The 15,088-nt window shown below is 38.9% G+C and overlaps 1 protein-coding gene across 1 annotated transcript in view; it reads right to left on the bottom strand.

Moving 5' to 3' along the window:
- ITGAV (integrin subunit alpha V) overlaps positions 1-15,081 on the bottom strand; it is a 93,825-nt gene extending 78,744 nt beyond the window's left edge. The window contains exons 1-2 of the mRNA XM_040475595.1: positions 14,855-15,081; positions 4,623-4,750 (exon numbers count right to left, since the gene is read on the bottom strand). Of these exons, the coding sequence (XP_040331529.1) occupies positions 4,623-4,750; positions 14,855-15,039 (313 nt within the window). The 5' untranslated portion in view covers positions 15,040-15,081. The remainder of the gene's footprint in view (positions 1-4,622; positions 4,751-14,854) is intronic.
- Positions 15,082-15,088: the final 7 nt, after the last annotated feature.

The following is a 15,088-nucleotide window of genomic DNA, read 5'->3' as shown; positions in this document are numbered from 1 at the left end:
ATCGGGCAGCTGGCAGTAACAGACAGTGCAAGTTAAATAGCTGTAAGTGCAGAACCAGGGTTTGAGCCCAGATAGTTCGCCTCCACAAACCACACTAATATGCTCAGCTATTGTCTCCCTTGACATGCGACTGAGATGAGGGAAAGATAGACAGAAAAGCCACTACCTCCCTTGAGATGCTGAAAAAGATAAAAAAGATATTTGTGGTGCAGAGATGTTTATGTGTTTGGGCTTGGATGGAATGAGCTCCTCAGGAGAGGTGTAAGACAAGTTTGGGGGATCCTTAAACGTAAGCATTTCTTCCACAGTCAAGACACAGTCTGACAGTGTCTTTCTAGATACCCGTTATTCTGACTAGCTTATTGCAATCTATATTATCGTCTTTTCTTAAAAAACAAAACAAAACAAAACAAAACAAAACCTATTTGGACAAAAATTCTAATTGTAAAAAACGAAGTCTTAATTTATATATTCCTTTTATGAGGGAAGTCTCAGAAGTTATACAACATGATTACAAAAATATCTTCAGGAAAAAAAGAGAACAGACCAAAAAATACTTATCCGTACACCTATAACTAAAACTTTATTTCTTCACTATAGGAAAGGCTCTTATGATCCATTCATTCACTCACCTATTCAATTTGCTGAGCACCAACTTGTACTGGGCACCAGGCATTGCTGTAGGCCCTAGGGCTACAGCAGTGAACAAAACAGATTAAAACACACACACACACACACGCAACTTTTCTCATAGAACATACAAACTAACTGAAAGAAGGAGACATTAACTACCTTACATAAATACCTTATGTAGCAATGTGAGTATTCCAGGGAAAAAAAAAAGCAGAAAAGAGGACAGAGCACAAAGTGGGAAAGGGGCAACTGCAATTTTAAATTAGATGGTCAGGGAATGACTGAGAAGATGGTATTTGAGCTATTCTTGAAGGTAGGGGTGGAGGGGGCACCCAATGGACATTTGAGAAAACAATGTTCCAGGCAGAGAGAAGAGCCAAAGCAAGGGTGAGGTGGAAATGTGTCTTTTATGAGCCACTGCAAAGAGACCCAATGAGGCTGGAAAAGAATGGAGAGGAGAATAGCAGAAGATGAAGTTAAAGATACAAATAGTGGACTGAAACTCAGGGACCTCTCGGCTCCTATAAGACAGATGGTAAGGTATTAGTGGAATATGAACAGGAGTGTTATAATCGGAATGTTTTAAAAGAATCACTCTGGCTGCTGTAGAGAACAGTCTGGGAGTATCCCGGGCAGAAGTGGGGAAAACAGTGACACATACCAGCTCTCTTCCAACTGCTCCTCCAGGTTTCCTATCCACCCTGCTCTTGGCCCAGGATGTTGACCAGGATGAACTCACGGACTGCCGTGTCCCCTGGCTCCCATGTGGATTCCACCAGTGGGGAGCACACACAGGATCAAAGGGAGGGAAGAGAGTGAGTCAGGGTGGTTTTTTTCCCCTGCTCCTCCCTTCCAGTTACTCTGGACTGGCTACTGCCCTTGGACAAAAGCCACAGCTCCTGTCCTGTGGCTTTCTCCACCTAATCCTCTGAATTCTAGTAACCACTCCCTTCCCGATCTACCTTCAGGCCAAGGGGCCCAATTGTAATGAGACCTTGCACAGTACTCTTTTAAAATAGTTCTTTTACTAAAAGCTCCTCAAACTATCCCAATTTAAGCATACCATCTCTTTCCTGGCAGTACCCTTGCTAACTCAGGAGTCCAGGGCAACAGTGCAGGTGGGAGACAATGGTGGCTTAGACCAGGATGTGAGCAGCAGAATGACAAGAAGCAGTTAGATTTTGATTTTCTGATAGATGTAATGTCACACATAACTCCAGATTTTGGCATAAGCAACTAAAAGGATAGAATGCCATCAACTGAAATTAATTTCTTAAAATCACAAATCAATAGAAAATATAAGTAAATATAGTAAATAGTGGTGCACAAGAAAAGGAATGCTATGGCTTACAAACAAATGCACAGATGATTAATCTTACCATTAAAGGAATGTAAATTAACATAATCATATAAAATATACATAAATAGATACATAATATGGATAGGATAATTACAATATAAAGTTGACAAAGATAAATGTATGATGATAAATGGTGTTGTCATGGATGTCAGAAAAGGAGGAATTGTAAAATTCTTCCCATTGTAAAATTGGGGGAATATAAACCTCTGTGAAGAATAATTTGCCACACCTATCAAAACTTCAAATGTACATATTTAAAAATCCTCTGCTAGGACTTTATCCTACACACATACTCACACATTTGCATAAATACATACATATAAGATTTTTCACTACTGCAGTGTTCATAATTACAAAAGATTAGAAACAATCTAAATGTCCAGCAACAGGAAATACAAGTTAAATAAATTAGGTTATATACACTAAAGAATAAATACCATCAGTATTTTGCAAAGAACAAGATAAACTCTTGCTTATATATACATATGGAAAGGAAAACTCTACAAAAGATTTATATTGTTGGGAGGGGTGGGGAGGAGTCAAGTGCTTAACAGAAATATTGAGTATATTCTTATTTGTGAGTCTTTTTTTTAAGGATATACACATATGTGGGAGTAAGAAAATTCTAAAAAGATCAAAGAAATTGTTTAGAACAACTGCCTCTAAGCAGGTTGATGTGAGAGACTCCTTTTTTTCATTGTATACCCTTTTTGGACTGTTTGAAATTTTTTTTTACCAAGTGCATATATTAATTTGTTAATAAACAGAACAGTACATAAAGCTAAATTTAAAAAAAGCAATAAATAATCTTGTGTTCCATAAAAACCTATGGTGTTGAGTACAGAAATGTATCTGAAAAGTACAACCTATCAAAACTAAAGTATGGTTTCATTTTATTATTATCTTATTTTGTTAGAAGATATAAATGCCCTGACCCGTATTATTTTGAATCGCTGGTGTTTCTCCATTTGTAGTCAAATAGAGCCTATTGACATACTCTTGGGGTTTTCCAAATGTCAGCCATATATGGAAAATACAACAGGGCTTAATGTAGATGATTTCAAATGGAAAAAAACAAATATGTGACCTGATTTCTATTAAGAGTTAACTTAATGACAGACACTCATTTTGGCACTGACCAGAATGCCAAATGGAACAGCCTATACCACAATTCCTGTTTCACTAATATTATAATTCCCAGAACTAATATATTTTAGAACTAGCAGGAAACAACAATATGGAAAAAAAATTAGTTGTCTTTAGGCTTATCTTAAAATATTCTCTCAAAGCCAGCAAATCAAAATTGTTAAAAAATTCTGTAAAACTATTTTACCAAAAGAATGCCACACTATTTCTTTGAAGATTCTCTAAGTTTGCACAAATGTAGACAAATATACCAATACAAATGTGTACAGGATTCTATATATTTTATTTCATTGATGTAAATGTAAAACAACTTTTTTCTTCCCATCTTCCTCACGTTATTTTTCTCCTTTCCACCACAGTCTTGTCTGACACAGAAATTTGTCCCTATAGATAAGATTTTAATGTTATCCAAACCATAATGCATAATTTATCCAAGAAATTTTGGGTAAGAATTTTTTTTTTTAAGTCAACCAAATCTACTTGAATACAAAAACTCCTCAACTGGTTTTGGTAGCACCACTCAAGGTTTTAGATTATTTCATGATTAGGGACTTGATGTATAATTGTCAGTAAGTTGCACTTCAATTTTGCTGACAAAGAAAAAGACAAAAAGCCTTGTTCCTTCTTCTCAGAAGAGACAGAAAAACACTTTAATATATTTCCCCAGATTTCTGCAAATTCACACAGTTTGAAACTGAAGACATCCAAAGCAGTGAAAATACAATGTATTTTTAAGACTTTTATACATATATGACAAAATTGTAGGAAAAATGTTAAGTCTTTTGTCTTCATGTAACCTTCCTAGGGATCTGAAGTGCTTATATAAATTGTTTTATTAAGTTGTTACATTTAAGCTAAAGTAAGTTCTTTTAAAAATTAAATGATACTAAATAAATATCTAATGGGGGGAATGAAGGGGTTTCGGGACAGCACCCGCCCCACCCCCCCACCCCCCCCCAAATGTGCCATTTTGGCATATGGATTATTTTGAGCTGAAGGCACTTGAGATCCTGTGGACTCAAGAGACTTTGGCACTCCCTTAACCACACAGATGAAGCTAAATTGAGTATTTTTCTCAGAATACGGGTTATTAACAGAGACAAACTTTATCTGAGTGACCCATCTGTATGGCAGGGCAAACATCTAATTATCAAACATCTGCTTCTCTTATTATCACTGCATGAAATGCATTCCTTTCCTCTGAAATCCCAGACCCCTACCCCCTTTCTCCTTAGTTCAGGATGACATATACCTCAGGATGACTATACCTCATTCTGCCTGTCTTCAGAATTTCCATGTCTATATGGATTCCCCATACATACATGCACCTATTAATTTTGATTTTCTCCTGTTATCTGTCTCCTGTCAACTTGATTCTTAGCCCAGCTAGAAGGGCCTTTAATGGAGACAGAAATTCTTGCTCCCCAACAGGAGGGAAGGGAAGAGAGGGTAAAGGAAAAGAGGCCACTGTTGCAATATTTACCTGTGGCATCGAATTCGATTGGCTGGCACCCGCGGTGAGAAGACCAGTCACACTTGAGGACTTGCCCTCCTTCCACAATCCCAGGCTGGGTAGTGTTTGCTTTGGGTGCTCCCACCAGAAGAAACATCCTGGTAAAATACAAAAGGGAAGATAAGATTTTAAATGGCACAAAGCATAAACAGTAACCTATGATTTAGAAAGAACAATCATTCTCTTGCTATTATCCACAATTATTTTTAACCATTCACTGAGGACATAATCTATCTTCTATATTCATTTGATGCTCTTACATACATACATTATTCAATACAGTTTATCCTTGCTAATAACATCTTATAAGGCAACTTCAGAGTGACATGTCATTTAAAAATCTGTGCCGGTCAAACTGTACACTTTAAACATATACAGTTTATTATATATCAACTGTATCTCAAAAAAGCTGTTAAAAATGTGTGCTGGCTAGAATCTGGGACAGATGTTTTGATTTAGGGTTTTTTGGAATGGTTTTTTTTGTGTGTGGTCTGCCATAGACTTTCTATATCCTGAATGCTAAGCAAAACTAAATAAATAAATAATTCTAAAGTATTGTAATTCTACATACTATCATTTTTTTCTTTTTGAAAACATATCTTGTTTTGGAACTACTATACTTCAGTAATTTTTTTGTAATGACTAATAAATATATCTTTTCAGAGGATTAATCTAGTCAATCCTGGCCAAAGAACAGGATCGCTATTCAATTTCTTATCAGGATAAAATGAGCAGGAGACAAAATAATACAGAGTCCAGTTTTTAAGCAAAAGAGACCTTTTCATTAGTTTTTTCTATTCATTCAGAAAAAGAAACAGCTTGAGTGTCTCGTCTACACAGAGCACAGTCCTGGGCACTGGGAACATCACCATGAATAAAACCACCTCGTTTCCTGCTCTCGGTGGTGTTTACATTCCCTTTGGGAAGAAATAGAGAACCTGACCAAGAAAATCAGTCATGCTTACAAATGCTGTGAAGGAAAAACTTCTTTACATAAAGGAAAGTAATCTTGAAAGAATGGAGGGGAAAGACTTACTTTAGATAAGGAGAAGTCAAAGGAAGTCTTCTGTAAAGAAGGAAGAGGAAAGACCTCGTTTAGATAAAGTAGCAAGGAAACTTATTTTTAAATAAACCGAGATGTACAGGATTAGATGGTCACCAAGGAGTGTTTGTGTGTTGGGGTGGGGGGGAGGGGTTGGGGGGGAAGGCAAGGTGAGAAAGGTGGGATAAGGGTGTGACATGAAGAAGTAGATGGGAGCACCCCGGGCAGAGGGACAAAGACCCTCAGCAAGAAAATGATCAGTGTCGGAGAGTTTCAAGAAAAAGGTGTGGCTGAGGCAAAAGAGCAAGCTAAGAGTGACGCATGATAAAGGTGGGGAGCTTGGCAAGAACTAAATCAAGCAGGGCCGTTCAACTAATGTAATACTCTTGGATTTTATCATAAGGTCCATGTGAAGCCTTTGCATTTTTTTTAAGCAAAAGAATGACACAATCTAATAGAGAAAACTATATTTGGTGCCTTCTGGGGAAAGGGTTAAGGAGGGAGGGGAACAAAATGGAACAAGGAAAGTAAGAGACTTTCAGCAGGGAAGGGAGGAGATAATAGTGACCTAGATTGGGAAGGCGGGTGGAGAAGGAGATGGGTGGGCAGACTGGAAATAATCTGGAATAGAATGAACAGGAATAGCTGGTGGCTGTAATATGGGGGAAAGGGAAGATTAAAAAATGTCACCCAGGTTTCATTCTGAAGTGCATGGATGGGACAACAATTTACTGCGCAAAAAGAAAAAAGCCTAAAGAGTAAGAAAGCAGAAGGCAGATTAAATATTTACAGGAAAACCAAGAATTCAGTTCTCAATGTTACTCTGAAGTATCTGTTAGACACCAATTGGTAGTCCGGAGCTCTGAGGAGAGTTTTGCCTCAGAGATCATGTATTGAGAATGTCAACTTAGAGTAGATGGGTTCATGCCGGGAAGCTTCAGAAAGAAGAGAGCCAAACAGTGAGCTCTGGGGAGCAAGAGCCTTTCGGAGTCAGGTAAAGAAAGAGGATATAGTAAGAGAGAATGAAAAGAAACTGATTGAAGTATAAAAGAAAACAGGATATAGTTATACACGGAAGGCCCTCAATAAATGCTACCACCATTATTATTTCACTTCCTCATTAAACATTTAGTCACTTAAATTGTAGCATAGAAAATACTTCACTGCCTTTCCTTTTTTTTAAAGTTATGAACAAAGCTACATTTTAATATGAGATGTGCTCATTTTAACTTTTACTTATCAATTTCAATTTCATTTCTTCCGGGTGGTATCTGCTAAATCATACTTAGACTCGTCAAGAGCTGGCTGCATGACTGACTGGCTGGTTTAACAGGAATCCTGCTTTCTGATATTCATCTTAAAACTCCATACTCAATAAAAAAAAAAACAAAAAAAACCACTCCATACTCAAAATAAAGGCAAGACTCCCAACCGAACCACACCCTGTTTAATAAAGCTTTATGCAGTCATATTTGGCATCAGTAAAACATCAATGCTGGCTCCTTCTCATCACAACCAACTTAGTTTTCACTCAGCAGGAAAAAAAAAAAAGACTATGAGTAGGAGAGGCCGTACCCCCATGAATAAGAGGGCACTCAATGTCATCCAGCCTCCTTTACTGCAGGGGAGCCGGTTAATAGCTAAAATATTTATGTAAATAAATATAATTTTATATTATAAATATAAATAAATATAAATAATTTTCCATTTCAAAAGGTCAAAAATTTGGCCATACACACATTAAACTTCCCCTATTCATCTGGATTAAATGTTTTTTTTTTTTTTTTATTTTCTTTCAATGTTTATTTATTTTGAGAGAGCGAGAGAGAGCATAAGCGGGGCAGAGGCAGGAGAGAGGGAATCCCAAGCAGGCTCCACACTGTCAGCACAGAGCCCCACGCGGGGCTCCATCTCATGTGCCCAAACTGTGAGACGATGATCTGAGCTGAAATCAAGTGTCAGACACTTAACCAACTAAGCCACCCAGGTGCCCCCCTGGAGGCAATGAGTTTTGAGTGCATGACAGGGAAAAGAACATTTCAGACAAGTATACTTTTCAGGGTCTACACCTGAAAAGGCTGGGGTCAAGTCCTGCAATAGTCCTAATAACCATAATACAATCACAGGTATACATATGATTTCAGTGCTGGGTAACAGCCAGGTTCCAGATGAGGACCAAGGAGGTGGTTCTCAGAATTTGCCTAGAAATTTCCAAGAAAAACTCATTTCCTGACCATCACCACATTGCACATTATAGAATCTTTTATAATTTTTTTTTATCAAAGCTATTCTTCCTACCTTATAATAAATTGCTTCCTTGAGGGGTACCTGGGTGACTCAGTCGGTTAAGTGTCCGACCTCAGCTCAGGTCATGATCTCAGTTAGAGTCCCTCATCCGGCTCTGTGCTGACAGATTGTGTGTCTCCCTCTCTCTCTCTGCCCCTCCCGCACCTCACACACTCCCTGTCTCTCTCTTTCTCTCTGTCTCTCTCTCTCTCTCTCTCTCAAAGGTAAATAAATATTAAAAATAATAATAAAAATAAATAAATAAATTGCTTCCTTGAAAGTAGGAGACTCTAATTTATCTTTGGGCCTGGCACATAACAAGCACTCAAGAAAAGTTTTTTTAATTGACAGGTAAGTAGCAAGTAAATTCGATAGTTACAGGCTTCAATCTTACGAAAGCCCTATGTAAATAGCCATTTCCACTACCACCAAAAATCATCCTCTATTAAACATCCAATTATTTAAATTACCCTTACAACAATTTCTTTACATACATATTTCTTCTTAATTTTGGATTTCAGACACTTTCTTTACTTGGGCACTATGAGAGAGGGCCGGAAAGTTACTCGCAGTAAGGGACTTCAGCAAAGACACAAAAAAGGACGTGGTAGGAGGGTTCTGAAAGAAAACTGCACTCCACTGGCAGCACAAAGTTCGCATTCCTTGGATAAGACCATGAACATGGCTGCTGCTTCTCATCCGGCCATTTGCACATTGTAGGCATGAAATGATGGGTAATTAGATGTACTAACATGGGTGTTCGTTAGGTTTTCCTAAGCATACTTTCATGTGCAGTCTTGCACATTGGTGAAATGCCACAGAAATGGTAGAATAATATAAAAGGAATGTGTGAGCACTGTTAACTTCTAAATGCTAGGTTAATGGGGGAGAAAAAAAAGCTGAGGAATAAAAGTACTTTGTCCAAAGTGTCAACATGATATTTACTTTGAAAGAATATTACAGAAAGTTTTTAAAAAAGAAAAATGGGGAGATGGAGAAAGTAAACTGCCTTAGACAAATGTTAAGTCCTAAGAAGGAGCTATATAAAGAGAAATTAAATATTTATAGAGAATAAAAAGTAAAGGATGATAAAAGATGATATTTGAGAAAATTAAGGAATATAAAAGCAACACAGACTACAGAAAACAAAAGCCCTGTTGATGTGTTAGGAAGACGAATTTTACATCACGTATTTTTTTACTAGAATGACAAAACAGCCTGCTAATGAAATGCTTTATAAGAATTAAGTAATTATTGAAGTTCATCTAAGAATGTCTAACTAATGTCTGTAACAGCTTAATTAGGATAAGAGAAGTGACAGAGCTGAAAAAATTTGGCAATATAAACAGCAGTGTCTAATAAGCAGTTTGATACTATAGGTTACAATTACCCAATATAAATCAACTGAGAAAGTCACTTGTTCAATATTTGAGCCTCAGCTTCCTGTATAACAATGCCCACTGTGATTACTTCTAAAAAGATTTCTGAATGTGGACAGTAGACAAAAACAAACTTAGAAAATCTGAAGGCATCATAAAAATATAAGATGATGGCCCCAGAATTAAAAACAATTAATAAACTATTCTCTCTAATAAAGTAGAACACATAAAAGTTAAAAGCTATTTTCAAAAAGGCTTTCCTTTCCTCAGTTTCCTCAAAGGATCATTAATTAACTTAAATGCAAGACCTCAAGAGGAAAAAAAAAGGAAGAAGGGTACAAAGTAGGGGACTTGCAACACTTCCTGACAAGAGTGGGGAGCTGGGGAAGACACTTGGGGTTAGCTGGAGCTGACAGAGATTTCGCTGATTAGCGGTGAAAATCTGAAGCTGAGCAACTCCGTTTCACATGCCTGCCGCCTTCTGCTGGCAGACTCCACCTCCTCCCAAAAGTTTACCCAACAGAATCAGGATCCTTATCTTCACTATTCTGGTCAAATGACTCAAGACATGTCCATCATTATGGTTTACATACACGGGCAGACTATTAATCAACATCATGCCACAAGAAATTCTGAAAGATAAAGAGCAGAGTGTGTCGGTGGGGGAGGAGGCGTAGAAGAAAAAGGGAGTGAGGAGAAAGTGCAGGAGAAGAAGGGGGTGGGGGAAGACAGAGGATGGAAAACAAAAAAAGGGGGAGGAGAGGTACAGGAGGGGTGGGGAGGAGAAAAAAAGAATAGATGGGGAGGGAGAAGGAAGAGGAAGAGAGAGGGAGACAAGAGGATCAGAGAAACCAACCAGGAGGACGCCTTTCGGATGCACTTCCTATCCAAAGTGGACTTTAAGGGCAGTTGCTTCAGGGAATGTGACCTTCACTACCAAGGAGAGGCAACCAGCCAAACAATGACAAGTACATTTTTTAAACCCTCCAAATGAACTAAGTTATTTGGCTGTTTCAGCACTGACTTCTCCAAGATAAAGCATGTCTAATATATCTGGCTGACTCCGGGCTGACCAGTGAATGAGCCTTCATCAAAAGCAACTTTCGAAAAATTACCACACCCGTATATAGAAAAAAATGTGTATAAAATAGCATGAATGTTTTTTCAGAGAGGTAATTCCACTCTCAGATTTACTTTTCATTTAAAAAAAAAGTGCTGCAGGGTCAATATTTATATGACACGAAACAAGCACAGTAACTGTAAATTCTAGACATTTTCTCTTTTCTTTTATAATGTCCTATAAACCCCGGGGGGCTTAATCAGGAGTAATCAACACAGAGCTTGCCTTTTAAATTATAAGGGTATAGTCTATATATGTATCTTATTTATGACAAGAATAAACAACCAATATAGCCAGAGCCACACAAAGTTCACAAAAATGAGCTGGCATCACTATGAGAAGGGTTATGAACATGGTTACAACGCTGAGGTGAGAAACTGTGCATCAACACTGAAACGTACATGCAAGTTGTGTCAGGAAAAGGGGCTTCATCCAGGTTAAGCAGTCTGGACTTTCTCTCTGGCCATGAACGTACTGTTGAGGAAATTTTAGTAGAGTACCAGATCAAAAAGATGCTTCAGAAAGATAAAACTATTAGAAACATGTAAGATCTAAGAGCCAAAGGATGGGGACAGGGATGAGGATCTGAGTGCCACAGACCACCCTTCTAAGCTGAAATCAAGGAAGCTGAAGTCAGGTGCAGAGCAGGGATGAATGCAAGAAACATTAACAAGGAAGAATTTCTAGGACCTTCTGTCTGGTGACTAATCACTGACTAATATCAGGGGACTACAGTAGGAGAGGCAAAGAAAAATAGAAAATGAGAGGGAGGAATATGAAATGATTTCCAGGGCAACAGAGAAAATGATGGCACCATTATTAGAAACAAAGGTGCAACTGACATCACCACTTGGTGAAAATGACTGGAGGTAAGATGGGCTGGTCAAGGAGGAGAGATCCACAGGCTGTGGGATTATGAAGTTGAAGCTCTATTTTTAAATCCAAGATGCTGCCAGGGCAGCAGTTTTATTTTAAAAGTTTTCCAGGTGCTGCAAACAGGAAGTCAGAATTGAGAACTACTGAATGCGCTGTAGGACCTTCTGCGACCAGGGCAAACTCACCCACACCTCTTCCTTGGGGTCACAGGAACATGAAGCAACTGTAAACAAGGCTTCATTAGTATTTAAAAGGGGGGGGGGCAAGAATTCCAATCCAGTGTTGCTCATTTTAGCATTATGTAAAAATAAATATATATGTAAAATGAGAACTGTATACCTTATGTTTGAAGAATAAATAAGAAAATTGTCCAGTTACTTTCTTCTTAAAAATTTAAAATTTGTGGGACACCTAGGTGGCTCAGTTGGTTATGCGTCTGACTTCGGCTTGGGTCACGATCTCAGGGTCCATGGGTTCGAGCTCCACATGAGGCTCTCTGCTGTCAGTGCACAGCCACCTTCAGATCCTCTGTCTCCCTCTCTCTGGTCCTCCCCCACTAGCACTCTCTCAAAAATAAGTAACCTTAAAACAAATTTTTTTTTAATTTGAATCCTAAAATTAAATGGACTTTAATTTCATACCCTGTCTTTTGATCCCAACTTGCCCCCAACCTCACACCAATCCACTCTAAGAAATAAAGACTGAAAACCTTTCTGGCCTCAGTGTCCTCATCTGTAGCAATGAGTTTATCTACTTCCCTACTTCCCCTGGTGCTTTGTGCTATAGAGTGAGGTGAGATACCATAAGTAAAAGTGCTTTGTGAGTTATAAAATAGGCTAATCAACACAAGATATCATTATCCTAATTAAACCTAAGGTGCAATTTTCAATTTCTCCAATTATTCCCCCAAGAAAAATGTGACTTTACTTCATGGCCTGTATATGATCTTTAAACTTTATGTAAGTTTGGCAATATAGTCACTGTAAATTAATGTATATAGGGGAAAAAATGCAGAATGCTGACTTATTATTTTTCACACTTTTAAATCACAATTTTTGTGACCTTTCACTTTAAACCTAGGACTCATGATTGAAGGGATTTCTTGAGGAGTCACCTTAATATTTGTCCTTAGTATTTTTCCTTTTCTTTAATAGTGACTCATTAGTTTTCACAACAATATGGAAATTAACTCAGTAACAATTTTTTATAACAACAAAAATGAAACATAAAATAATTCTACAGCTAGCTGGGAGTATTTAGATACCAAAAGAAACTAGAAGCAATGGAAAGAGACTTCATTACTGTTGCTTCCTCATTGATCGAGGGATTCTTCTTTTAGGAGAAAGGAGTCTTTAATAAACACTTTGTTATTTGTGGATTTGTTTTTTATTTTAGAAGTTTATAATCACACCAAATAACAACAACAGTAAGTGCAGCTGTTAATATAAATCACATCCTCATGTCCCTTGGATCCAATGCTTGTTAAATTTAAAAGTATCTTTTACAAAATTAAGCATAATTTTACACTAAGCTTTGTAAAATCTGAAAAGCTAAGAAGAAGCCTTTGTTTGTATGTGTTGTTTTTTTTTTAATCTCAAAATTGATGTCTGTTTACGGTAGACTACATCTAGAACTCACTAGTCTATCAGTAACAAAGTCACTGATGAAGATTTCAAAATATTATATGGAATCAAAGCAAGTTCAATTTTACCTTACCATTGAAGGCCCACATGAGAGGTCATGCAACCTGTGTATTCATAATATATTCAATAACTACAATGATTAGTCAAAGATTAGCCGTCCAGGCTGGCAATCAAAGATGGTAAACCTCTCATGACAACAGTTCGATATTACTGCATTTTCCATAGTAACAACACTTAAAGTTTATCATCTTGTCATTATCTTTACACTGCTAAACTCAGACGGTTTCAACTTAACACCATTTACAAAACATTCCATCAGCTCTGAAGTATTTAAGCGCTAACTCTTGCTAATTTAAGTACCTACTCTTGTCAAAAGACAATATATTTTCTCAAAACTACTAGAATTTCTGTACCAATTAAAGCTAAAAGAGCACCTCTGATGACAACTAAAATCGGTACTATCAAGGCATACCCTTGAAGCTATCTGGAAACAAAAGAACTTTCAAATAACAGATAAGGCTGACAGAATGATTAAATCAAATGAGGAGGGAGTAAATGTTGCCCAAACTTAGTGATCATTTTTTTATCATTTTGGAAAATCTGTGCTTAGGTCTGGATAGATAGAAGGCGCTGAAACAGAAGACAACAAACAAAACTGAGTTCACCACATAAAACAATGCCTAGTTTCCACTACTTGCTTCCATACTATTTACTGCTGCAAGGTCGTCACCTTTGATGAATCAACACTCAGACAATCATCAACACCTTTGATGATCAACACTCAGACAGTATGAATAAATCATTGAAAGATATTTAGATCACCCTCAAAGTAGGCACACATGAGTTGGAAAAATGGTCCTATCAAAGTACTGACCATCAAGATTATTCCCCTCCTACCGCCTCAAAAATAGTACCTTCAATACAGAAAAGAGAGAAGAGAAAAAATGTTAGAATTTCCAAGAGCCCTAAGAATAGTCTTCCTTCTTGAAAACAGGACTTAAACATCAGAAGGCATCCAGTGAACATCTATCAAATCAGCATTCCTAACGCTAATATGGGGGTGAGGTGGTGAGAACGATGATGTCAGGTTCGGTCAAATCAGAGACAACTTTGAATCCAATGGTGACATTAACTCTGTTACAAATCCTGACGGCCTTTGCAACGCGAAAACGTTAGCAGTTTGAAAACGTAACTGAATTCTTAAATACTGCAGTATTCAAATGACCCGCAGTGAATGAAAAGTCAGCAAACACCCTTGTTCTTTGTGAACAATGACCTAAATAATGAATCACTATAAAAAGAACACATGACACATTCAATTCGTCTGTTCGCCCTCAAATGTGCAAAGGTCTGACAGTATCAGAGATAAGACACGAGTTTACTACGACGGTATGGTCATTTTAGTCATCAGAATGTCTGGAAAAGGAGCGAACGAGAAACGGAATCAGCCCGCGAGGCGGAAAGTGTGGGGGAGGGCTTTTTAAGTCTGCGAAGCAGGCTACGGGGAAGGCGAACTGGTACCGGAGGAAAAAAGAAGTTTGGGAATGAGCCGGACCCAGCCCGAGACGCTAGCAGGGGCGGCGCGGAGTCCGGCGGGACCAGCCTTTGTTGCTTTCCCACTTGCCCCGAATTTGAAGCGCACGTCTGCTTCAAAGCTGTCCGTCCGGGGAGAGGCGAGGGGGGCACTGAGAGGAGGCGGTGGGTGCCGCGCGGGTTCGCCTCCCCAGACCGTCCATCCGCCCAGAACCTAAACCCCCGGTGGGGGTGGGGGGACGGACAGTCTCCCCCGGGGAACGCAGGGTGGGCGCGCGCGGTGGGGGAGGGGGCTGACTCCCCTTCCAAGTGCGGCCACTTACGAAGACGCGCTGGGCACGAAGAAATCCACCGCGAAGCCGAAGTAACTTCCTTCGGGGCCGGAGTACTCGGCAGGACTGTCCACGTCGAGGTTGAAGGCGCCGCAAAGAGGCAGCAGGAATCCGGGAAGAAGGAGCAGGAGGCGGCGCGGGCGAAGGCGCAGCCGCCGCCGCGGCGGAGAAGCCATCGCCGGAGCGCGCGCGGGGCGCCGAGGCAGGAGCCGCGGCCACCCCTCC

The sequence above is a fragment of the Herpailurus yagouaroundi genome, unplaced genomic scaffold (assembly GCF_014898765.1).
Source record: "Herpailurus yagouaroundi ecotype Mexico unplaced genomic scaffold, PumYag 140, whole genome shotgun sequence".
In the NCBI taxonomy this organism is placed as follows: domain Eukaryota; kingdom Metazoa; phylum Chordata; class Mammalia; order Carnivora; family Felidae; genus Herpailurus; species Herpailurus yagouaroundi.
The sequence above is the reverse complement of the archived record's forward strand: the minus strand, read 5'-3'. Positions and strand labels throughout refer to the sequence as shown.